This window comes from Neodiprion fabricii, chromosome 5 (assembly GCF_021155785.1).
Source record: "Neodiprion fabricii isolate iyNeoFabr1 chromosome 5, iyNeoFabr1.1, whole genome shotgun sequence".
In the NCBI taxonomy this organism is placed as follows: domain Eukaryota; kingdom Metazoa; phylum Arthropoda; class Insecta; order Hymenoptera; family Diprionidae; genus Neodiprion; species Neodiprion fabricii.
Genome location: NC_060243.1, coordinates 10,203,660 through 10,230,392, shown reverse-complemented (window position 1 = coordinate 10,230,392; position 26,733 = coordinate 10,203,660). Strand labels below are relative to the sequence as shown.

The 26,733-nt window shown below is 36.7% G+C and overlaps 2 protein-coding genes and 1 long non-coding RNA gene across 4 annotated transcripts; 2 read left to right on the top strand and 1 right to left on the bottom strand.

Moving 5' to 3' along the window:
* Window positions 1-2,422: 2,422 nt before the first annotated feature.
* Window positions 2,423-11,808, bottom strand: LOC124182749. The gene is made up of 3 exons (XR_006870851.1): window positions 10,303-11,808; window positions 7,835-7,877; window positions 2,423-2,646 (listed from the first exon to the last, which is right to left on the bottom strand). It is a non-coding gene; the product is annotated as an uncharacterized LOC124182749 (long non-coding RNA).
* LOC124182748 (protein maelstrom homolog) lies at window positions 2,448-9,907 on the top strand. Of its 2 annotated transcripts, none has more exons than XM_046570378.1 (10): window positions 2,448-2,583; window positions 2,727-2,928; window positions 5,992-6,375; window positions 6,664-6,830; window positions 7,351-7,584; window positions 8,415-8,597; window positions 8,683-8,722; window positions 8,979-9,047; window positions 9,163-9,222; window positions 9,307-9,907. In XM_046570378.1, the coding sequence occupies exons 1-10, from the start codon at window positions 2,452-2,454 to the stop codon at window positions 9,330-9,332; spliced, it is 1,497 nt and encodes a 498-aa protein (XP_046426334.1). In that variant the 5' UTR covers window positions 2,448-2,451; the 3' UTR covers window positions 9,333-9,907. The 2 variants fall into 2 exon arrangements, with proteins under 2 accessions (XP_046426334.1, XP_046426333.1); XM_046570377.1 differs by having other exon boundaries at window positions 8,680-8,722.
* Window positions 11,809-14,726: 2,918 nt separating the features above from the next.
* On the top strand, window positions 14,727-17,996 carry LOC124182739. The gene is made up of 2 exons (XM_046570363.1): window positions 14,727-15,390; window positions 15,471-17,996. The coding sequence occupies exons 1-2, from the start codon at window positions 14,932-14,934 to the stop codon at window positions 16,467-16,469; spliced, it is 1,458 nt and encodes a 485-aa protein (XP_046426319.1). The 5' UTR covers window positions 14,727-14,931; the 3' UTR covers window positions 16,470-17,996.
* The last annotated feature ends 8,737 nt before the right edge of the window (window positions 17,997-26,733 follow it).

Genomic DNA, 26,733 nt, shown 5'->3' with positions numbered 1-26,733 from the left:
TGCAATGTTCTCCGTAATTTTATTCATTAATTAATAATCACCTATTTATCTTTTATTTTCCATTTTTCGAACAGCTTATAATCAACATATCTCTCATCTGTAATTCGAAAAGCATTTTTTTGTTACACACCCTGGTGATACTTCAACATAGATTATATTTTCATATCAATAATTGTTCAAGTAATAAATATTTACCAAACTTGGTTACGGCAAAATGCCGACCGAAGAAAAGAACAAAGCACAAAGAACAAAGAACGGGTTCAAACCACGCGAGATTTCAATATATCTGTCATGTCGGTACGGTTGGCACTACTTCTCGCTGGAAATTGAGCTTAAAGTGGGATTCAGAAAATCTTTAAGTAGGAGGCGCTTAAAGTTCATATAAACTCGGCTACACATTAGCTTTAATGGAGGCGCACTTTAAGACCCCCACTTAAAGCGTATGTGTAGACCAGGCACTATTGATTGAAGGCGTTCGCTCTGATAGTTCTGATATAAAAATTGATTTGAAGTGTTTGTAAGCAAATATACCTAGAGAAGCAAAGTGCTGTGTTTGAAATTGTTCCGACGTAACATCTGTGCGGCATAGAATTCCGAATAATGAAAAAGATGTATTTCTTATATGGAAACATCAAGATCAACACCCAAGATTTGGCGAAATTAGCGATGAACATATAATGTATAAGACATCAAATATATACTAGTCTAACTGAATCATCTATTTAATTATCCTTCTTTTTGTAATAATTTCATAATACGTGAAAAAGTAATCCCTAATCTAAAATCAAATTTCCCGTTACCATTTTTTTATTAGTCTCTTCAGTAAACAGAGCAATATCTCAACGGAGTTCTACATTCTAGTAGTAAGTACACATCATTATTAATCACTTATTAGGAATAAAACCCGGTTTACCTGAAGTAGGCGATTGAAACAAGTTGTCCAGTGGATTTTAATGCTTAATCGGTATTTAACGACCCGAAACTACCGATTGTGTGTCTCACTATATTTTCACCAACGATTTCCGGTGACTAACTTCTAGAAATTTGGGCAATTGCCGCTCTGACGTCACATCATTCCAACGTCATTTGATTTTGCAGATTTTGTTTTATCAATAATGACTACTGATGACTATCAAACGTCGGAAACTCACTATCAAACGCAACAAACGACCAAAAACCGATTTACAAAAATCAACTTATTCAGATGTGACGAGGGGCTAACGTATGTGGATCTGTAGAGAATCGGTATTAACGGATTCAAAACGCGACCATATTTCGCAGGCCAGGCTTGCCGACCTTCGACCATAGACTTGCAGATTCGAATCTGTCATACTAAACAGGGAGACTAGAGTAAAGAAGTGGACCATAGACTTATAAAGATAGACTGAGCGCTCCTATAAGAGGCATTGACAATTACATATAAAGGACAGAGATATATGGGCAGTCTGCTCTCTCTTTTCAATCGGCGTCATGGGAGACAACGGAGCAGAAGTGGAACAGCCATAGATATAGGCGCATAATTTCGCCTCATTCTCCTCTACCGCCTCGATCCCCGCCACAAATATCGTCAGAGAGAGAAAGGAGTACTCCCGGCATATTTTTGTCCTTTAAATGTTTGCTTCAAGCGGCTCATAAGAGCGCTCAGTCTATCTTTATAAGTCTATGGAGTGGACACAGCATACGAAAATAAGTAGTAACGGCGTCCTCAAAAACCCGTCCTTTAATTAGTTCTCCGCTCTGCCACTAGCATCGCATGGGTCGAAAAGATCGTAAATATAGTAATAAAATTAGTCCACACGATGAAAGTGACCGATCCGCGGTAGAATGAAAAGTGACACACCTAAATGATAGTATATTGGAGGTTAAGGAGACTATTTTTGTGTGTTCGTATGTTCTTTTCGTTTCTTGTCTGGGAGCATTACATTGATGTTTATCCTAATGTTTCAGCTTATTTTTATTCAACGAAATTTGATACACCCATTTTAATAAACATACTAAATCAATTAACACTGCACATTAATAACAAAAAGCTTTACACATGTAAACATAAACACTGCACGAATTTTGCCACATTGAGGTTAGGAAATAAGTAGTAACAGTGTGTCTGATCTAAATATATATATATATGATTACGATCTTTTTGATCGCAGCGCCGCCGTTTTAGGCCGGGATTTCGTGTACATTTCTGAAGCACGCTATGTCCACTCCTTTACTCTAGTCTCCCTGATACGAAGACAGAAATCCTAACGACCATAGACTTGCAGAGATTCAAATTTGTGATACGAAGACAGAAATCTTAACTGCTGTTAACCCTTGAGCTCTGCGTTAACTTCACTGATCTCTATACAACACAAATCAGTAGTTAACTTCGTTTGTATCGTATTTGATCCAAGTAGAAAATCTATCTCCGCAAGAAGAAGAGAAATAATAAATCTTGTGACCCGATCAACCATGCCGAAAAAACAGCAACATAACGCGTTTTACTTCTTCATGCAAGACTTCAGGAAGACGCAAGAGGCTCAAGGGAAAAGATTTCCCGGTGGCCTCCAAGAAATCGCCACAGTTTGCAGCCCGGAGTGGCAGGTACAGACTTCCTTTTCACATTTTCCACCTTTAACTTTTTCATAGTCGTCTAAATGTCGGCTTCTGAAATTCATAAATTGTTATGCTCGATCATAAAAGCATATAACAGATTACAGTTGAATAAATTGTGGCTTGTATTGCAGAAAATGACGGATCAACAAAAAGGGCCTTATGAGGCTCGTGCCAAAAATGCTAAGGTAAAAAGCGGTATCAGTGGTATGAAATACACTTCGCAGGGGGTGCCAATCACACTCATAGAAAAGGAAGCCAAAAGGAAACAGGAGTTCGAAGACAATATGAATGACTACATTAAAATGACAGTCAACATGACGGGTCACATAGATGGTAAGTTTGAATAATTAACCATGCTATTTCATCACACCTGACTTAGGGACTGCAGTCTCTGTATTGTGGAATAGTTCGCTTGATCCTGTTTTTACTAAAAAATACGTTTGTTTCAACTATATGTATTATTCTCGAGTTTTGAGAAGCATTTACTAATTTTCAAAAAAATAAAACAAAACTCTTAGAAGAGCTGATGCCAAGCAGCTACATCAAAGTTGTGATACCAGTTTTGTCAGTATCGATGCTAGAGGTTTACAACCACTTATTTGGTTACATGCTGTAGTTCTTAGCATTTTCTGACTTATTTTTAACCTCTGAAGGCTGTCCAAGGATATTGAGTAAATCACATATCGGTAGTTCAGTAATTACATGGTATTCTCGGGCTTGCTAGACTTCTTTCATTCCAAGTTTTGTCCCAGCCACAGAATGCAAATGACCATGCTTAGATTGTGTGAGGACCTGAAGTACGCTCTGGATGATCATAAGATCTCTTTAGTCATGCTTTTTGATTTGAGTGAGGTATTTGATATAGTCTGCCATGCTAAATTATTCCACAACTTAAGGGACCGGATGTGTTGGGTTGCTATCGTCATCTCAGTATGTGAAACCCAGGGTTCCAGAGCATTCTGTTCTAGGTTTTCTGCTGTTCTCCATTTTTATTAACGAGTTTCCAAACTTGATTCAATAATGCAGGCATCTACTTTAGGCATACCATCTAATTCTATAGATATAATACCTCTTCCCCTTCCCCGAATGATAAACTAGAAGGGCTTAGATCTGTTACCAAGGATATCCACATCATATGTGAATGGGCCAAGAGTGACTGGTTACAAATAAATTTTTGAAAAACTGAAACCCTATTTTCCGATAGTTTTAGGTAGCTTTACATGTGAACCTTATGAGCAACGCGCACACTGCGGTGTATGGGAATGCCATCCCATACTCGAACAGCACTTGTAATTTTGGTCTATTACAGACCTCTAATCTCTTGGAATAACTACATCATCAACGTCTATCACAAAATTAATAGGACGTTATATCACCTTGTCGAAAAATTCATAAAACTTTGCTCTTATCCTTCCAAATTGGCTAATCACTGCACTCGTTCTTCCTAGCATTGACTTCTATGGAGCTGTGGTTTATGACATACCTAGTGTTCGTAATGTGCGACTGCAGCGACTACAGAATGCATGTGCTAGATACATATTAGCGCCGTATCAACTCAAATTGAGTTGGATCACTTTGTAAAACAGATAGCTGTATACCATGAGTTTTTCTAACAGCAAAACTATGCGTGTGTCTGATTCGGGCAATCAGAGTTTACAGCTCATGTTCAAGTTGAGCATCATATCCTACCATGGTTATCCCAAACATCAAATATTATTCGTTTTGACGTCGAATATTATTTGTTTTGATAACGTTTGTGACGACCTTCTTTTTTTGCTGTTAGAAAAACTCACGATATAATTCCTGCTTTATTCCATGTTATGTACGTACAGACTCTCATACCTATGTTACTGCACTTTTTCAGTCGAAAATAGCTGATTCATTGCCAATCACTCGGTTGGTTTCTGGCGCACCAAAGTAGCAAATCCTTTTCTTTTGAATTACTACCTATCAAAACTCATTTTGAAATAATCTTCCAGAGTCTATTATGGAATCGAAGACACTAGTTGCTTTCAGACTCAGTCTATATGTCCATCAGATCAGACTGGAGCATGCGTATTATGACTTTCTCTTGCGATACGTAACTCTGCCTATCTATAATTATCTTACTGTGTTTCTTGCTTAGTATTCTGAAAGAGTTTCTGAATTTTGTATTTCCATATTTATGGTATGCTGGCTGACTACTCGAACATATGCCTTGATAAGTCAGCTGTTTGCTACTCCATGCAAAGTTGGCACATCATCCTTGTATGGATTATAATATAGTATTGAACTTTGTTAACATGTAATATTTACACACTGTCCGATTCAATAGGACTGTATTATCACTTTATGTTAGATCATTAAATCTTGTTTGCTATTGTGTAATATTTTAATATGTTTGTGTGACATTGCAATATTTTCCTGTCAAAAGGAATTTGTCCCATAGCAAAATGAAACTACAAAATTTACCATGCATATAGATTCACTGTGTAGGATAAATAGTCTTGGAATCAAAGTTGGGAATGGTAACGTATCGAAACATTGAATTCTAGGGCGGCATCATAATGGAAGTTTAATGTACAATGAGCAGTTAATATTAGCAGATATTCGGAGATAATGGGACAAAATTGCAGATCATTTTGACGGATTCTCAGATATTGTTGAAGATTTCTAGGGATTTTTATCAATAATGCAGACATATGAAAATTTTGATAAAATATGGAGACTGAAGAAATGGAGACGTGGTGTAAACAATTTTGACAGTGGTTTAGCCCTCAATTGAATTGAAAAACCTTAATTGTGCAATTTTAGATTGATTTTGATACAGTTGAGTTTGCAAATATGAATATGTTTTGCCTTACTGCGGTTTAAAAAATTTCAGATAATTGTAAAGTTGTGTAATAATGAGGGAATATTCATGCTGAGGAAAAACCGTTACTTCACGATTTTGGAATTGTCTGAAATTCAGTAAAATGTAATAAAAAAGGACACACTTATATTTAGAAATCTCAGTTCCTTAAAAATAATTGTATAATTTAAAGAATAGTGATTTTTTCCCCAATGTTTCGTTACGATAACGTTACTAACTTCAATCTTGTCAAAAATGCCTTATTAGATCAATCGCTCAAGTGCACACCTATTTCCAGACCACATTGATAATTTACATTACAATGAACTCAACGGTTAACGCCACAAAATTCAACCTCATTAAATCTTATTGTTATTGGCAATGAAAACTATCACTGCGGGTAGAGTGGCGCTACTTGTGTGGCGTTAAAATGGCCGCTTGGAGTACACGTGCTTATATGGAAAAATGAAAAAAAACTAGGGTATTGCTATTTAACAAGGATAACAATCACTAAAACTTTAAACTCCCAATAGTTTGTCAGTGAGACCAATTTTTCTTTTTCATAGAGTTGATCAGCAAGAAGTTTTACTTCATTCATGTGAACTGGCTTTGTCGAAAGCTCCTTCCAAATGGAGAGGGTGATTTTTATCCCATTGAGTTCGCTGTCGCTGAGTTCTCGCTTAAGGATGGTGTTGCCAAACCTTACCACGAAATCATTGACTTGGACGTTCCAATGGGATACGCATCTGATGCCTTACAACACTCAGAGGCTACTCATAAGATTAGTCCCAACCCGCCTGGTGGTGAAAAAAACTTTGGCATCATGTATCAGCGATTGAGAAACTTACTGAAACCTGAAACAGTTGGTGATGAATTACCACCACTCTACACAACGAGAGGTGTAATGGAAATTGTGCCCGGACTATTGAGCCGAATGGCTAAGACTGTCGGTGAATATATTCTTTGATTACTAGATCTGATACTTTTATGGTTGCCAGCATTCTTTGACATTGACGTAATACTTGAAAGATATTAAAGTATTCAATTTTTCACCATTCATTATTTCGAAGTACAACCGAGGTCAAGACATGAAGCTGACAGGAAATGTTATTACTTGACTGTTCAATGTTATTATTCACAATCCATTGTACACAATTTAATTTACTGGTGGGGTGGCAGTAAATACAATTCTTATTCAGTACTGATTTGATTTTTTATCGATTGATATTTTATTGCAGGCCAAACAGCCGACATTTTCCGAGTTTATTCACTGGAAACACTTTTTTATCACATTCGCAACACTGCTGCATCAAAGATTGATACTGTCGGTTTTCCAGCGCTTACAATAGCAGAGGACCAAATACACAGGGATATTTTTGACTATGTGTCAGGTATCGCATGTGATGTAAGTGCAGTATGCAGTAAGCATACCCAAAACAAATGAGTGCACAATTAACATACATCTTCAATCTTCAACCTATGCAATTGTTTTTTTTTTTTTTTATTTATTTATTGAAGGAAATAACTTGCAAAAATTGAATAACTTGAAGATCTTTATCCAAGTGAAAATAATTTCTTCTAGTTATTGACTTGATCTAAAGACCTTGCCTTAACGTGACAACATATATCTAGCAAGGATTAGTACTACCTGCTAGTTTCACGTCGTTGGAAGCGGGTACTTTTTCAAAACTGAAGCTATTATAATTATTAAGAAGAAATATACTTCTGAAGTTTAGAAAGTATGAGGTTCCCCTAATACAGCATCATTGTTAACTTTACAGAAAAGTAACTTATATCACGATCTTCAGAAACAGTTATGATAGAATTAATAATGCTTTTGATTCAGGCAATAAAGGGCAAAAAGCATACCATATTTCAATTTCTCGATTGGTCACATATACTAATGCGAAACGCTTCGTTTCCAGTATCATCAAAATATAGATGGAGCAACAATGCACTGTAGCTTATCTGTTGTGATTCGGTGGGCATATACCATATGTGATTTTTGTTGCTTGGATGTGGGCATTGAAATGAAGCCCGGAGCCCATTGTCCACTGAATACTGACATGGATCGTATAAGAGATTTGAAGGAAAAGCGGGAAAGTGACATGGATAATTTGATGGCTGAAAGTGTAAATCGAATCAGATCTATGACAGGGGTAATTGGAAATTTACTTGTAATAAACAGTGAATTATTTTTATACTACAAATGTTTCAAAATTTAAGGTTTCCGACACTTGCTTGGGAAGTTTAATTTTCGAAGCCTGTGGCGCATACGTATAGTGCACCAAAACAACCTTGGTGCATGCGTACAATTGAAATGCTAAATTTTATTTACCAAGGCTTTCTTAGGTATGTTCACTTACGAATTACTGAATTTTATACACCGTGTCATTGAGCATAAGTTACCTGACACTAATTTTACGTGCTGTCAGTGACACCATCGTTGCTTCTGAAATCAAACTTTCTTTCAGCGGTGTTGGGAAAAAAGCATGTATTATATGTGCGGATTGATTATATTTGAGTTCTGTGATTCGAGTGTTTCGTACAGTTCATGAGACATTCACAACAGTACTGTCTCCAGAGAAGGGCAGACATTTTAATCATTCTGAATTGGAAAATTTGAATTTTCACTAGAGTTACGTTCTATGGTCTAGTGAATCACCTCCAGTCATTTTCAAGACCTCATCAGGGTGTGTGTGTGTGTGTGTTGGTGTGTTAATTTTTCATGCGATGATATCTTAAAAATAAATAAACGATTTTTTAACTAGTTTGCTCACATTTGATGCAGTTTTCTCAACATAGAGCTAACTAAATTCCAATCAAAATTCGTCAAGCCATCCCTGAGTTATTTGCGAAAATGAAACTGTCGATCAAAGGATGAGTAACGAAAACAGCGCAAAATTCTAGGGCTAGCCTTTTCAAATCAGATGTCTTTTGCTGCTGGTTTGTTATTGTAAATAATACATTAATGTGTTTTTTTCTTCAGGTGACTGAAGAACATAGGGTGAAAACCTCTGCGCGTACTTACAAGGAAGACCAAGAACGGCGACAAAATTTTCAACCATTAAAAATTATAGATCATAGCAAATTGCTAAATTCCAATGTACCAGATAACAAATGTGATCCGAATGCACCAAGCACTAGTATTCAATCTACTTCTACTTTAGCGGTGAGTTATGAATGCCGAAATTATTCTTATTTCAATGTTTCTGTTTTTATTATTAAATTTGTTAAATTGTAATTTCTTTCAGCAGAAGAAGGTGGAAAGACCGCTTCGGTTACCACATGGACCAAGTAAGAAACTTTTAATTGAAAATCTTTTGAGTTCAATTTATTACTGGATAGAAACCATTTCGTAGGTTTTTTTCTCTTGAATGATATAAATTAAATTTCCTGCTAGTGAGAAAGTCAAAAATGGATCCTGCATGCCCTTACTCACGGATAAAATCAAGTATTTTACCCCCTTTATATTGGATGTGTCATCGACGTGAAATCCTCACTTCATCAATTCTGCACATATTTCATACATGAATATTTTCTATCTCAATAGGTTTCGCCATGAGCGTAAGTGACACCGAGAAAGTACCGAGTATGGATCAAATGAACTTCCCAGCGATTGGTAAATGTCTATTGACTTTGCACATCAACTGTCTCAAATACATTTCGGGAAAATCCCATTTCTCGAGGTTCTAATAAAGTAGTCTTATCGACTTTTACTGTCATTCTTGGTTTAGGTGGCAGAGGAATCAATTTGAGGAAGGCTTCTACCGAAAAGTTTCCGCCAATTGGCCGTGGTGAGTACGCTTTGGCATTTGAATTTGCTGTACTAAAACTATGTTGTCACCATTCAATCATATAAGAAAAATTATTTCATCTAGGTCGCGGTGGCACGTTCGGCAATTAAATATTAAATACATCAATGTATAAGCATTTTATAAGGCACTGTAAATGAATCTAACCAAATGACGAAACATCCGTGATATTTAAGCATATAGATATAAGTTAAGTTGATATTAGAGCAAACGAAACGAAGTTTTGGTGCTTTACGTAAACGATGACAGTTATTTTTATTGTCGCAGGTATTTTTCATTCTTAAATATGTTCATAGTCAAATGCATATTATTTTCTTCTTCATTTTCTTTGATTTCATAGTTACGCTTACTCATATTGACATTTTATTACTGTCACTCAATTGACGTATTCAAACAGAAAAGAAATTCGTTTACTCAGCTTCTATTAGTTCGTTACAACAAAAGTAGTTTGCCGATGCGTATTATTTATGTCGTATGAATCGAACTATTTTGTTTTAGTTTTAATGTGATAAATCTTTGTATAATTATAATTCAAAAACATTGTTTCAACTTTATCCATTTTTGACGATCATTAGAAATAACGGGCTCTCCTACAGAGTTACACATAAGTTTGTATGAAATCAATTTATATTTTATAAATAAATTTTATATGTCAACCCGTTTTCCATTTGTATTCCTTTTATTTTTCACGTTTCCTTAGTTTTCAACTTCGTCCCAGTCTTGGGAGTTTTTTGAATTAATTACGTTCTAATTGTAAATTACTAATGTACTTTAAATTACAAATGTAATTCGTAATTTGCAATTAAAATATTCTTAATTACAATTTCAATTTGTATTTAGAAGAATAAAAAATACTAATTACAATTGTAATTTCTAATAAGAAACATTTTACTTACAAATTACGAATATAATTAGTATTGATACTACTTGTCATTATAAATTCCGAGTGATATTAGTATCTTTTATGTTATTAGTTTTTCTTCTGATTACAAATGTAATTATCGGTTTTTGCCTTAATTACAAATTACAAGTGCAATTAGAATTCATATTTTCTCTACTTACAAATTACGAGTGCATAAAGATGTGGAGCAGAAAAAGGAGAGCAGAATTTAGATCCTCGCCGAAGTTGACTTGAGAGTGAATGTATGGGTGGAAGGATGCAAGAAACTGGCTAGTTGCAGTGTAGGAGTAGAGAGAGCATTCTGCTGATATGGAATGGTAACCAAGGCAGCAAGGTAATGACAAGACGAGGATGCAGAGTATAAGGTAGCTGTAAATGTGTGGAAGAACTTAAAGTCTGGTGGATGTAACAAAATAAATATGTAAACTAGGAAAAACATCGTTTATTGAGAAAAACGTATATACTAATATATAAATATATAGTATGTATAAGGATGAGGCATTTAAGGAGGTAAACGCAAATATCTTGAAAATGAAGTATTGTCGAGAAAAATGTTCCAAACCAAAGTTTGATGATCTTCGATATGGGATCTAATGTCTATAATTTTTTCCAAGTCAATAGAGGACTTCATAATCACACGAAGGTAAACTTTGTTTTTTGAAATAGGTACCTCTATTTTTTTCACAGATTCGTATTTTATTTGAGAAAATACGCAATTTTGTTGGAATCATTTTTATTTTAATTTTTTGCTCGAATGTTTGTGAGTAATTGAGCATTCTCAAAATTTACCAATATGGCTCAAATAAATATCTTGCACAAACTATTTGAAAAAATTGATAAACAGAATGAGTCCACACGACTCTGTCCAGGCAATAATTAGTGTACACATGTTTGAAATGATGTCCTTCGAGTTCGGTACACTTCTCGATACGGTTATTTATAACCTTTTCTTTCGAGATATCCTCACAACAAAAACTCTGGTGTGGTCAAGTAAGATAATGGAGCTGGCCAGTGTACTAGTGCAGTGTACAGTGGATAACCATCATGCTGGAACAACATGTTTATCTTTTTTTCTGATGGTAAATCTTCAAGAAGTGTGGTAATTGTTGATCTACGAAGTCGTGTATCGATCTTGAAGGATATCATTCCGAACATGTGGGACACTGATTATTGATTGAACAGAGTGTTGTGAAATCATTATATTTATTACGTTTTCCAAGTGGTTTATGCGAAAGATATTCATTTGTGACGATTGACATATTCGTAAATGTTGAGAATGTTCAATAACTCGTAAACAACTGGACGGAACAAAAAACCGCTAAAAACAAAAATGACAACTTCTTTCACATTAAAGACGAATCTGTAAAAAGAATAAGGGTATTCCTCCACCAATGTGAAAAAAATTATAGCCTCCAGATTCCGCTTCAGGATGATAAAACTTTTGTGTGAAACATTTTTCTCAGAAATCAATTATTTTCAAATTATTTGCATTTGCCAATTTAAATGCTTCACCGTCTTTGTTTGTCAGTTAGATTGAAAATCGATTTACTTCCGGTAAAACAGGAAGTTCAAGTGACTGGGACATACCAATTTTTCATACCCAACATTTCATTGTAAATCCTGTGAGGGAATTTCCAATTTTTTCATTGAGCCGTTTTCGAGATCATAGCGAGAGTTTGTCTGATAGACCAACAGAGGGACATGCAGATCAGAATTCTTCGAAGAACCTTTTTCTCATATTCTAGAAGTTCGAAAACGTAAACGCTCGACAACGATTCTTCAGAGAAACATTTTATCTGAGTTCCAGCTACCTATTTAAGATAAGAAAACATGAATATTTAATTCTATAATTATTTCTCTTTTGCCGGATTATCTGAGACATGCAATTGAATGCAAATCGTCCATTATATCGTAAATTCTAATCGGTACTTGGCGACTGAAATTATTGCCTGTGGGTCTAACTACATCCTCGCGCTGGATTTTTGTGTCGATCTTCTGATTTTATCCGATGGCGCTCGTCCGACGACATGTGCAGCTGTTAAAAATCACTATAAAATCGAGCATGCGTTCCAAAAATAGCTAGTACTACTAAAAACTCCCTAGGACAGAAGCAGAGTTAGTCGCGAACTCAGCTGGACAAAAGAGATCAAAAACTACCAACAGCACTGGAAGCTGATTTCCGAACGCAGTCCGAGTGAGCGTAAGCTGCTTTTATCACGTGCAGCAAGAAGCTGGATGTAGCATGCTCTAATTGGTCAATTAATCAGAATCCCCAAGCGTAAGGGTGCTATTTCATGAGCAGTAAGAAGCAGCAGTAGCAGCAGTTTTCCCCTATCACTTCCGGTGCACGTTTCTGCTGCTCGCAGTTCAATTTCGCGAGCGACAAGCCACAAGATCACAAGAAGCAACGACCTATTTCATGAGCAGCGCTGCTGCTGCGTAAAATTACCAGATTGATGCTAGTGAACACTAGTAAGTTACTAAGCCACTGCTGTTTCTTACTGCTCATGAAATAGCATCGTAAGACGTCACCAAATGGTGATTTTTGTGAATTGACTAATCAGAGCATGCTGCATTGAGCTATTTGCTGCACGTAAAAAAACAGTTTAACGGAATACTCAAATATTCCTCAGGTTTTTCTACTCTCTTTACGTTGCCTCGACCCGTAGAGTAAAGTCTGTAAAAACGTTTCCAACTGGCAGCAAGAGTGCCCACCAACTGCGGTTTTTTTCTAGTAGCATATTTAACTGACTGTGCAAGGCATGTACACCTGTGGACAATGAATCTGAGACGGCTAATTATTCACACTAGACAGTTAAGTTGGCAGCACAGGAAACGTACAGAGCCATAGTCGGCCGGGCGCGAAACAAACTCAATTTCAATAAACATAACATAACTCATGACCGTCGAATTTAACCATAGAATATCGCGGGATAATGACTTATTGTATTGACACATATCTACGGTTAATTTCCATGCTCATGGGTTATGTTACGTTTATTGAGATTGAGTTTGTTTCGCGCTCGGCCGACCATGGCACTGTACGTTTCCTGTGCTGCCAACATAACTGTCTCGTGTGAAAAATTAGCCGTCTCAGATTCATTGGCCGCAAGCAGCCCTCTGACACACGCTGTTAAAAGTGGTTCGCAAAATGTCCCTCGATTCTGCTGCCAATTTCCACCACTAGTGGCGCTAGTAGTTATCTGACAAGCTTGCGCGCGGTCAGCGAGGGCAGCGAGCGTGTTCAGAAGTCTACTAGCGCCACGTAGAAGAACTAAAAAACGGGGACAAGACGCGTACAATTTTGTGGTATACGAGCAGTGTAGAGTGTCAGAGGGCTGGCCGCAAGTGTACGTTTTCCCTAGTTTTTCGCCCTTGCTATTAAGGCCGTGTTCGAAAATTTACTGACAGTACTGTCAGCAATCTTTTATTTCTTTTGCGCTGCCGAGTTCATGGACAGCTCTGTCTCTGTCCTAGGGAATTTTTAGTACTGGCAGTCAATTTACGAACATGGCCTAAGACGTGTTTACACGATGCTAGAAATCGGACCGATTTCTCGGACCGAGAAAAAGTTACCAGAACTCGTATCGTGTATACAGCAAACTCGGACGTAAATCATGGATCGAAAACGCGGATGAATAATGGGACGCGATCTATTTTTCTATCCGCGTTTTTGATCTACGATTTACCTCAGAGTTTGCTGTATACACGATACGAGTTCTGGTAACTTTTTCTCGGTCCGAAAAATCGGTCCGATTTCTAGCATCGTGTAAACACGTCTTAAGGGTGCGTTCCGAACGTACCTGACAGCGCTAAAATCGAACTCGGCAGCGCAAAAGAGATAAATGATTGTTGACAGCACTGAGAGCTAATATCGGAACATACCCTAAATTGAAAACTAGGGAAATCCCAGCCAACTAAAAACGCTGTAGGTTTCCGCCCGCTGAGCTGCAAATTGAGAAAATCACACTCAGTGCGGCCTAGACATGTAAGAATCAACCGCGGGAGTGAGCAAAAGACCCGACTTAACACGCTCACCCATGACTCGAGCGGTCTATTCTTATATGTCTATGGTGCAGCCAACTGAAATCGCTTGAAGATTTGCACGTTTTACGTGCGTATCTTCGACCAATGTCTCTCGTGTTCAAAATTGTCGATTTAATGTTGAAAACATTCTTCAGTTACCGCTTAAAATAATTAGGTAGGGCACTGTTGATTATTATTGTTTCATAGTAAAAAAAAAAGTATTCCATTGTTTTGTTCTACGATTATTCAGTGAAATGAAACCGACGATTCGTATGCAATTAGTTTTCGGCTTTCTTGCGTAAATGATAAAAGATATCCTATAATGGATAGCTAACTTCAACGCAATGCAAACATGAAAATTCAAGTCGGTAGGGTTTGGGTTTTTTTAATTTACAGAATAATCGAAGCGAGGGACAAATGTACTTTCTTTTTCAAAACAATTATAATTAACAGTTTCCTACTTAATTATTTGAAGATTAAAAGGTACAACTCAAGTCCGGTAGGGCGGCGTAGTAGTATCGTTAGTTGAACGAATATCGCCCTTACTTTCCATACTTGTCATGCAATATACTATTTCCTCACCAGGATCTTCTTCACGCTTGCGCACTCTCAGATAACTTGGTTTTGCGTGCTAGCAGTAACGCTATCGGGCCCGATGGGGCGTAAGATACGCATTTAGGTTAATCAATCCGTTACTTTCACCGTTGTGCGGGATATTATTACCAATTATTCGTGTCTCGCAGAATTTCTCTTAACAGAATAAGATGAGTGTAAGTGAAATCGAATTCGTCGATTGTAAGGAGGAACCAGATGTCGTAGAATCGGCTGGCAATGCGTCACCAGATATCCTGGAATCGGTTAACAATGTGGCAGCGAATACATTGCCGCAGAGGTCTCGAGAGAAGTACGAGTCTGTTTATGAGAAATTTATGCAATGGAAAAAAACGAGAAAGACGACATCGTTCTCTGAGCATGTCCTGATGGCATATTTCGTTGAATTATCAAAAAATTTGAAGCCATCAACATTGTGGAGCCACTATTCGATGTTGAAAAGTACAATCGGTGCTAAACACAAAGTTGACATGAGTACATACGCGAGATTAAGTGCATTTTTGAAACGACAAGCAACTGGATATCATGGCAAGAAATCGAAAGTTTTGACATCAAATGATGTGGAAAATTTTCTCAACAATGCTCCCGATAACCAGTACTTGGCAACAAAGGTAAATCACAATAATTACTCATATACTTGTAAGTACATAATTACAAAGATGTTCGTTAATAATTACCATTTCATATTCAGGTTGCCCTAGTTCTCGGAGTGACTGGAGCGTGTAGAAGAGAAGAGCTCTGTAACCTAACCATAAAAGACATTGATGACAATGGCTCTATGGCGCTAATAGTAATTCGGCGATCTAAAACCAATAAGCTACGGTCATTCACAGTTGTTGGAGAATTCTACAACATTTTCAAAAGATACGCTGTCCTCCGTCCAAAAAATGTAATGTCCAATAGATTCTTTTTAAATTATCAGAATGGAAAGTGTACGCAGCAAGTTATCGGAATTAACAAATTTGGCGGTATGCCAAAGCAAATTGCGTCGTACTTGAATTTGCCAGAGCCTGAGACGTATACTGGTCATAGTTTTCGGCGGACTTCAGTGACTTTACTTGCCAATGCTGGAGCTGATATTACAACTTTGAAGCGCCATGGTGGATGGAGATCCAATCGAGTGGCAGAAGAATATATTAAAGATTCGTTGAATAAGAAGACCAAAATTTGTGAACAGATTGCCGAAACAGTGCATTTACGTCCATCGACGTCTTCCTTTAGGAATAGTTATGTAAATTCCACATTTGCACCACCGTCACCAAAAAAAGAAGTTTTAGATGAAATTGAAGTGAATAATGGCGCATCGACTGTCGATGCTGAATCTGACATAACTATGAAGCAGCAGGGTGAATGGAGATCCAACCCAGCGGCAGAAGAATATACTAAAGATTCACTGCATAATAAGTCCAAAACTTGCGAACAGATCGCTGAATCAGCGCATAGTCGTCCATCGATATCATCCTCAGATAGTAGTGAAGTAGATTCTCCATCCGCACCACCGTCACCACAAAAAGAAAAAGATCGTGAAGATGAATTTGAAGTGAATCATGGTGCATCTGCATCAACCAATAACCCTGAATCGTCTACATCATCTACACCTACATCTTTGAATTTCAATCATTGTTCAAATGTAACAATTAATCTTTCATGTTCAAATGTAACCATTAGTCTTCTCTTAAAAAATGCATAACCACTGCTTTTGATAAATTATACCAAAAAGATATAACATGGCCTTCTGAATTGCTATCAGTCTACTAATGTGAGAACTAAGTTTTCCCACACCCGTTTGGAAAGTTTGACTTTTACGAAACTGAAGCTAGCAACGTTATCGTTACGAAATATTGGGGAAAACATTGCTATTTTCTTATTTTCACGATGAATGAAAGAACTAAAATTTCAGAATATAAGCCTATATCTTGTTTTATTACGGTTTACTAAATTTCAAACAATTCTAACTTCACGAAAGAAATAACTGTTTTTCCTTAGCCTAAATCGTGACGATAACGTTACTAATTTCAACATGATTGATTCTCAAAGCTTGTGGAGTGTGCATAAAGTACCCTCTTTCCGCCCTACTAAAAATGATCATGTGTTGATTTATAAAACGTTATGATCAAAATTCACATGTTATTTATTACATGATTTATCTTTTGAGTACGATAAAATGTATAAAACATCGCATAATAAATTACGAAAGCACGTATCAGATATACGAAATCACAAATCATATAGTGAACTGTGTAACCTTGATACGATTTTTCATCTAGTGCTTGTGTAATTTATTATGTATTTTATTGAATTTACAAAAATAAACCATGTTACAAATTGCACGTGAATTTCAGTCATAACCTTTTACCAATGTAACACATGATCATTTTCAGTACGGAAATAATAAGTTGGCATGCGCACAGATTAAAAATGTTTTACTTTACACATTATGATTTCTTTCGCGCATGCGCACTTACAAATAATTCAATTTCACGTGCTGACATTGGCATTATATACGGTGCTTCTCATACAAAACTTTCGTTTACAAAAATTATATGAAATATCTATTCTGACAGTATTAAGTGGTATTCATTAGTATACCGCATTCGAATTGAGATTTTAATTATTCAATGAAAAGTTTTTGTAATGTTTCACAGGGCTAATTCAATATACTTACTTTTTTCGAACACGCTTAAACCTAAAAAAATGAAACTAGCTAACGTGGCAAAAACATGGTAGCAAATTCGATTTCACTTCTCAGATAATCTCAGGGTATTAACTGCCCGACGGTGCCACCACCTGAACCTGCACACATGCGATTGCCATCAGTATCCCGATAACTCCTATAACCCGTTTACGAGTTTACAGACATTATTGTCAAGTTTGTGGGAAAACCCTACCTCGACTAGTACATTAGTTCGGACAGTTTTTGAGTTGAGAAGCTTGCAATTAACGGGAAAACTCACGCAAATTTAATTAGTTACTAGAGCAGGCACGGATCTAAGGCCGTCTGGGGGGGGGGGATCTCTCCCCAAAAGTTCGTATATCTGTAATTATTTTTCTTCGGCTTTGAGACAAATCAGGTTTTCAAATGTTAAAGCTCATTTTGTTGAACGAATATTGCGAAATATATTTTTTTACTAATCTAACATTACCTTAAAATATTGGATAGATATAAAAAAAAGCCATAGGCGCATAAGCAGGGTAAAAATGCCTCTTGCGGATAACTGAATGATATTTTATGGATAAGAAGGTGTACATATACAAAAATTGATGCTGCGACAGCTAATTTTTCCTAACACTTTGCGGGTGGCGTGCTACGGTCTGAAATTCTTCAATTGCAATTTATTGCCAACGTAACTGGCTACGGAGAACAATTAGCTGTCGCAGAATCAATTTCCATATATTGTGTATTCTTCGGATCGTGAAAAATCTATTACTGTCGGGTGGGTTTTTCGAAAATCTTGGGATTCATGAAAATGTCGGAATTCACGAAAATATTAGTTTTGTTGAAATTTTTGGGATTCCCGGAACTCCAAATGAAAGGTGTTATACTTTTAACTGAAAATATTGATGTCATTTAGATATACTGTTATAATTTAGTATTCAATCCAATATTAGGAATATTAGGTAAGTTTGGTTGCTCAGGTTACGGATTTCTCAAAAATTTCTGGTTTCACGAAAATGCCGGGTTTTCTCACCATTCCGGGATTGCCAAAAAACCCGATCCGATACAATCTCGTCTCGAACTAGGAACTTTTTTCCCGAGATTTCGGGAACCTGCACAGCCCTGTTTAAAATACTAGATCTCTAAAAGCACCAAACGTTAACCGATTAGTTTTTGAGAAAAAAAACTTTTTTTTTGCACGTTTGACATAAGAGATTTGATTGAAAATTCAAAATGTTATCGAGATAGTCAAGAGCCTTTATAGACACAATGGACAGATTTTTAGTTTATTTATCGTTAGGCTCGAAAAGTATCACAGTAAGGAACCAAAAATTTCAGATAATAATTTTTTCAGGACGAATTTAATGACTTTAAAATCTGTCTATCGTGTCTATAAATACTCCTCACTCTCTCAATAACATAATTAATTTTCAAATAAATCATTCTAGTCAATCCTGAGAAAGTTATTTTGTATGTTTTGTTATTTTCTTTTTTTCTCCGTATCCAATTGAGATTGAGGCCTGATACATTCAGTATCTTAGTATTTCAATAGTACATGTACTTGTCTATACTTGTCTATAAAATATCATTCAGATATTCGCAAGAAGCATTTTTACTCTGGTTTCCCCCTATGACCTTTTTAAAACTATCTCGACAATGTAAGATATGTGGTGACAACAATAGTTCAATTATTATCTTAATCGATCTTTCATTTAAATAATCAATCAACTGAGTATAAAAAAACATTGCCTGCAATGTACTGCTCTATGAAACCAAGCCTTGAAAATTGATTTTATAAAATTTTTTATTACTCAATTTACATTACTTTGAAATATATTCACGAAATAATTAAAAATCTTGAAGTTGCAGAAGTTGTTGAAGGACTATGAAATCGCAATAATTTACTGCAAATTAGCGATTTTTAGTAATCTCACAAAGATTATTTAAACAGGACGAAAGAGTGGGACGAGTTGTTACACGAGGCGCTTCCATACACGGCGGTTTTTAGAAAAAACAAGCATCCGAGAAACTTTATACCTTGACCAATTTACATGTTTTTAAAAGCCGATTATTTCCACTTTGCCTTTTGCTTCTCTACACACAAGCCTTGCTAAAAATTTCTATTTTTTGACTTCAGAATTTTCGTTTCAATTCCTAACGAATAAAATAAACTTCTCCACAATACTAGGAAAGTTTGATTTTTTTTTAAATACATCTATGTTGTATAAATGTCATTTAAATATCAACGGCAAAGTTAAGGTTTACTTGTTACAGTGATTATCGACAAAAAAAAAATCAGGTCGGAGCGATTTTGTAGAATTTTTTTAGGTCAATAACTGTTAGTTCTAATTTGTCTCACTTGTTAGTTATTAAAAAATCACTCAGCAACAATTTTCATCAAGGCAAACCTCGATTTGAAGTTTAAAAACCGAAATAATGAAATTTTAAAATACAGTCATGATTTACAGTATATTTCACAGTCATGAATACAGTATGTTTTTTTTTTTTTTTTAATTTTTATAAACTTTATTTGGTACTTTTATTTTTGCCCCCCCCCCCCCCCCCCCCCCCTTCCCCGCTCCCCCAAAATCTGTCCTGAATCCGCGCCTGCTAACGATTCTCCTTTTTATTTTTAGAATAGTGAATTTTTTCCCGCACGCATGATTGTTCAATTTTTGATTGAAAATCTAATTAATTATTCGTACCTGCTGCAGGGCGACGTTACACACACTGAACAATGTGTAATTAGGGTGTGTAATTGGTTTATGTCAGCCACTAAAACTTTTCCCGTATGTTTATCGCGCCGCGACGTGATCGTTGCACGCCATCAATTCTCAGCTTCACGTTCATTAAACACTGTACGTTTTGGCAAAGATTACATGACGTCGGTCAGGGAGAACGTGGAGAATCCCCATGCGCTTCGGTTACCAAACCGAAAGACGGGCAAAGTCCTTTCCAGACGAAATCCTTCGGTGCTCCAGACTAATTCCTTTGTGTTTTACTTCTGGCATATAATATATAAAGGTGTCGTCGGTGTAGGTCGCGACATTCGAACCGGGTCAGAATCCAAGCAAACATTCAGAATAGATTATGACCCCGAGCACCATTGACCGCTTGCTGCTTGCCCAAGTACCTAGACGACTTTTTTAAATCTTATTTAGCTGTCACTTGGTTTGTTTGATTTTTATTATTCTGGTTTCCCTACCCAAACGGTTCGGACCAAGAAGTATTGTTTCGTCACACTATTCGCCGCTTTACGCAGATCCTTATAACGTATTTTTTATCATATTTTCAATACATCAAAATTCACCGTTCAAGCTTGTTTGCTATATTTTCATTTCGATTTCAACTCGAGTTTCAATAAAATCCGGGGTGAAAACGGAATATGTTATATTGACAGTCTGATCACGCAATCTCAACTTCATCGGTTTTCCCCATTTGAGATTTAATTTGATTTAAAAGCTCAATAATAAAATTTTTCTCTCGATTTTGTTTTAATACTGGCGTTTTTCGGCAAGGAGGTTACGGCATCGGAGATTGTTGCAGGGGTAACGCTTGTCATTTTAATTCTGAAATGTGGACCAATTTTTACTGGTTGCAGTTGCCCCTCTCGATTCATCCTGGAACAGGATTGTTATAAATTTTCAATTCGTCAGTCTGCAAACAATTTCGCAAGGTAGGTCACAAGCGTTTGAACTCTCAATTATATGTAAGAGACTTGTACAGTGGATTTCTATTCCTATAAACTTGGTTACAAAAAATTTATTTTTCAAATTGTAAAGTTTCTTTTTTTTTCAATAGTGTTATTAGAATAAAGATATTTGAGCTTTATTACGAATGTTTGGGACGTCAGTATTGCGGTGAAAAAAAATTAGAAACTCTGATCTTTCAAACAGGGCAGAACTCTCTGTGCAAAGTGTAAACGAAACGTGAAGACAGAATTTGATTTTCAATTTTTACATACTCAGGGACGTTTAATTACGCATTTCTTTGAATAATACTAAAGACATTAATGATTTTGTGCAACTACATACGACATACTGTGTAAAGTTCATGTTACTGACAAGAAAACACACTTTTCTCCTTGTACAAAGAAATCAAGCTCACGTAAAAAAACATTTCTCCTCAAAAGCTTCCCAGCAATAACAAAAAAACAGGAAGGTCGAAGCTGCGGCAGAAGAAAGCGGGCCCCATCAGCCACCGAGAAAATCCTTGGTAGGTGTATGTATTCGAATGACAGCATACATATACATGTATAGTTTCGTGTCCCTTCCGGAATTGACGACTTGAGTATCCATCGTCCTCTCACTTTTACAACTCCTGCCTTACCCCGTGAAAACCCGCTCGTTTATCTCTCTTAGGTCGATCACGCTTCCTATCTTCTTTCCCATCTGTCAATCACTATATTCATCACCCGTTCGACAATTTCGCAGTCCGAAGTACTTCGAAGTCCTCGTTCACCCGATCGTCCAAATCACGGCGATTTCGCTGACTCGGTATCACGTCGTCTCTCTGTTCGTTCACTTCTCTCAAGACTCTTGTTTCACGTCGAAAATGCTCGAATATATTTTTATGTCGTATATAAAGGTGTTCCGGGTGAAGTAGTTTGTCGTTGAATGATTATTTCTCCGATTAGCAGTTTGAAGATACAGCTGAACTGTAAATGGTAATCTGAAGCAGAGAAAATTCATAGGAATTCCATTAAGGTTGATCAAACGCGCTAGCCCACAATCAAATTTTCATTTCCGTGTTCTGACCGAGAAGGAAACTGTTACAAATCCATGTTGAAAGATACATGGGACGTACAATGAGCTGGAAAATGTGTTACAACAAAAATATGACTAACCAAAGATTTAAAAGACAAAAAAAAGTTGGAAAGCAATGAAATCTCATCAAGTTACATGAACAATAGCTTACTGTACTCATAAATGAATATATTAAAAAAAGTCTTAGAAAGATTTTCTCTTGAACTAGTTGGTCGGTAAAATCAAATCTGACAATTGTTACAATTTACGGATGATAAATTTTTTCATCTTGGAGATAAAAACAATTTGCCTGAACTGAGAGCCTTATAAAGAGGTCGAATGGCATCTTGAACGAATTGAGGGGAGCATTCTTGTGCGTATATTCATCGAAACTGCCGATTCCTTTGGTATTTGACAAGAGCAGTGCGAGTCTTTTCTCGCAGAACAATTTTCATCTCGTGACTTTTCGTCGGTCGATTTTTTGTGATCGAACATTGCCCAAATAGCTTTCTTCATTTCGTCTTTGGAATGAGAGAACCTTCGAATAGCGAGGCCATAATATACCGTTAGCTCGGCGATTAGCTTATCGGTTAGCCTTCCTCTACCTCGAAGACTTTTGTTGTGGCTTTTTGACGGTACGAAGTCGTGGTCCCATTCTTTTCTGCACATGATCTGCACATTCTTTTTTTTTTATAATTTTTTTTTCGTATGGATTAGCGTCAACAATTCCTTTATAAGTCTTTGAATCTCCATCTTCGATCTAATTCGCGTATCGGACATTATACTTCTCTATCGAACTCAAAAATATTTCTACCATACTATCGACTTTTATTTTTCCAGCGGACTTCACGAAAATTCTTCTCCGTGATCTTTTTTCCACGACTCGTATTCAACTATACAATTATTGTTATTCCAATACTCACGAGCCTTGCAGTAAGAAGATTTCACTACTAAATCTATCACTTTGCCTTACTAATATCCAATAATTGTCGATACTCCGTAAAGTGAAGAGCAGCCTCGTTTCCACCAAGTTCTGTCATCAAAAACAGACAAACTTGGACCTCTTCCTATTTTTATTGATAATTATTGTTTTTACTTCACAGCATTTTTCATGGATATGTTACATACACTTTCTGCAGCAGCGTGAATATGCTCGAAAACTGTATCGTGTAACGAATGGTAGATCGCTTTTAGTAAATCCATGACCCCAAAAAAATTTTCTATTCCTTTCAGACCAATTCCCAACAATTGGAATGCGAACATATTTCGTCTGTTTATGTCATACGCCTTGTTATTGATGAGAGGCCTAGAATAGATATTGGTTGTTTTGCACGAATGTTCAATTCCATGAAGTGTGCATCACCGTTGCATTATTTACACTTCACGACGTTACTAATTGCCGAAAAAACACTAATGAAGTTTCGAATCCGATACCTAGAATTCGCACTAAGCGGTGAATCGATGTTGCGGTCAGCCTTCAGCTTTTTTGCTGTGTGACTATAAGTACTCACCTTCTCCTGCTCCATTTTAAATCGATTTAGCGGTTTATAATGGTCGATCGACTCCATCAAGACTTCGTCTCCTTTTCACCCAGATAAGCTTGGGTAGTTCGTTCTTTGTTTCCATTTTGTAAGTGAAATTATAGTTCATAAGTAGCGATGCGTGCTTGTAGGTTACTTGCCGAATACTGAGAGACGCTTCACGCTCCCAAAATCCTAAATAACGTCTTCGGTCTCCAGGATAATCACATCACATAGTTCCGAGTGCGTAATAGATGCATACAAAAGTAAACAATAGGACAGCTGCGTGTCCAAGCCGTATAGTTCGAGACTTGACCTTCTACCGTAAAATGCCTCTAACTTTGGCAATTTCGCGAATTCCATTACGAGTTATGGTTCAAATTGTTGGTAATACTTCAGGGTTAATTACAATTTGAAAAGAAAAATGAAAACGTTGCAATTATCTGGGTGGCCAGACTCTTTAAGTTGGTCCGAAAAGTTATGAAGAAATGAAAAGATCCAAGTAATTACATCAACGAAGGCACAAAGAAACTATAATATTAGGAAAAAGGACAGTTAGGGAATACGACGTCGTTTTCGTATCACAGTCATTACCACCTGAATCGAGGTGGGTGATGAAGTAACCAAACGTTAGTAGAACTTTTGAGTTTTCCCCCACGTTTGTTGGTAACCCAACTTCTTCGCAGCGCACTCTCGAGATGGAAAAGTAAACTAATCCATTCTTACTAGTTAATTCCTTTTCGAAATTTGTTTTTATTGCTGTGGTAGTAGAATATCACAAGTTGTTGAATAAGAAAGTGGAAGGGGAAACTTGCGTCACCCGGCTACATGTGTTATAGGAAACTATAACTGTTCACTGGGAGCTTGCGCGTGCCGTGCGGAAAGTGCGAGAGATTTTGCCAGAGTGATCGAATCGAAGAATCTTTGAAATATAGCGGGTATCAAGTGTAAGTGTTCAAGAGGGTTGCTTGTTTGTTTGTTGACTATTGGCTCTAGTCGTGACCACGGAGAAGACTTTTTTCGTTTCGTGACAGATGGTTATGTAGAATAGCCAGTGTTTTTCGTTCAATCATTTTATCAACCACGGTACCTGTCACTTTATAATTTGCACCGCGGGATATACCTGTATATAGTACGTGATTTTCATTAGTGGCAATGAGATTACATCAGATATTATAACTTATCAGTGTATAACAGCATCACGTGTTTCCCCGAAATCAATTTTCGCATGAATTGTTCCAGCGGTATCTCCAGCCATACTGCATATGGCAGGGTTGAAAAGATTTTCGAGAGGACCGGACGCGCTGTCGAGGAGATTTAATTTCGGCACCACCAACGAATTACAAGTTCGTTAGAAAATAATTTTTGTCTGCGTAAGTAGAAGTTACGACGTTGGATACTTCTTTTCTCCTCCGTGTCTTTTCCTAGGTTCATTATAGCATTGAAATAACATCGGAATCGTATCGATCCAAACTCATCTAATCTTGGCAGGAGTAATTATTGTAATGCGATTTAATTTTGAAGAATATGAAACAACAGCTTTTCTCAACATGCCATATTATTCGACATTTTGAATTTCTGACGTCTAGGGGCAAGACGATTACAATTTTTCGATTCTCGAGGCAAAAATACACTAGGGAGTCATAGTGGCTTTTATAACAGATTCTCGACCCAAAATTTTGGTGATTAGCGTTTTCAAGTTAACCTTGAATCGTTGCTATTGATGCAGGAAGGGTCGTTATAAACAACGATTACACACGGCGGATATATTCTATAGTTTTTAACGCCCAAAATGCATCGAGTAGGTATTGCAATACCTATTTCTTGCCCACATTCATTCGAATTATTTAACCAGTCAGAGCACAATTGGAACGACATCTGCGGATCCCTTTCAATAATCTTTCTTCTGTCTCAATTATAACAATCCTAGGAAAATGGACAAAAAATTGCCAAATAGGATTAGAATAAGGAAGCGTGAGACAGCTCGGAACACAAAAGGAACATCGACGATAGATAAAGTCGAATGGGCGGAAACAAGTCAGAAAAATGATAGCTACAGCATATCTAGAGCTAGATTTAGCATGCTGACAAAGAGGGGAAAGCCCATGGAATGGACACTCTACCATTTCACGGACTAATTATTCGTCGGCTTGAACCGAACTGTAGCCAACATAATAACGAGACTTCCACTAAAGATATTATAGAATATTTTATATTATCACTGAAGTAATTGGTGATTCAGTATTTGTGGCGACCTCTGCCGATTAATAACAGTTTTACCCAAGCCTCTCTTAACAATTTATGAATTACTTTTGTATTGTTATTCTCAAATGCTGATACAGCAATGATGCTACGGGTTACACGTACGAATTTTTTCATCCGTGATATTCGATGCGTGAATAATTTAGTCATAAAATAAGGCACGAGAGGGCGCCACTTGAAATCAAGAACGCAACGAAAAACAATTTTATGTTTTACAATTTGTCCCATTGTTATGGTACCACTTTGGTCCAAACCTTACGAATAACGTGTGGAGGGGAGTACTAAGTGGCCATACCCTGGAAAAGCCACCCAAAATGTATATAAACAAGAAGCGGCATGGAAACAAGACATTCTCATTCCGAGCTCTTTGAGAGCGCTAATTCGCCGAGCAATTTCTCAGTTGGTTTAGTCTCGCATTTAAATTCTAATTTCGAATACTTGCTCTCACTAAACGATTCTTTACAAAATATTCTCACAAGAGACTTAGATTTTTTAGACATTCTTTTGCCTAGAGCATTTCTCGTAAATATTAATAACAAATTTGTTAACCCTGAACCTTGAAAGGTTTTTTCTGTACCCTTATCCCGGAAACCTGGGTCATTTTTGTCCGGCTCGTTTTTCACTAACTAAATCTGTTATAAAAAATCTGGAAAAATTCATATACTATGTTCGAACCATCTCATACAAATCTACAAAAAAAAAAATGTGATATAATTATTAGTAACATCTTTTTATTGCAAGTATATTGCAGCGGATGCGTGATGCGTATGG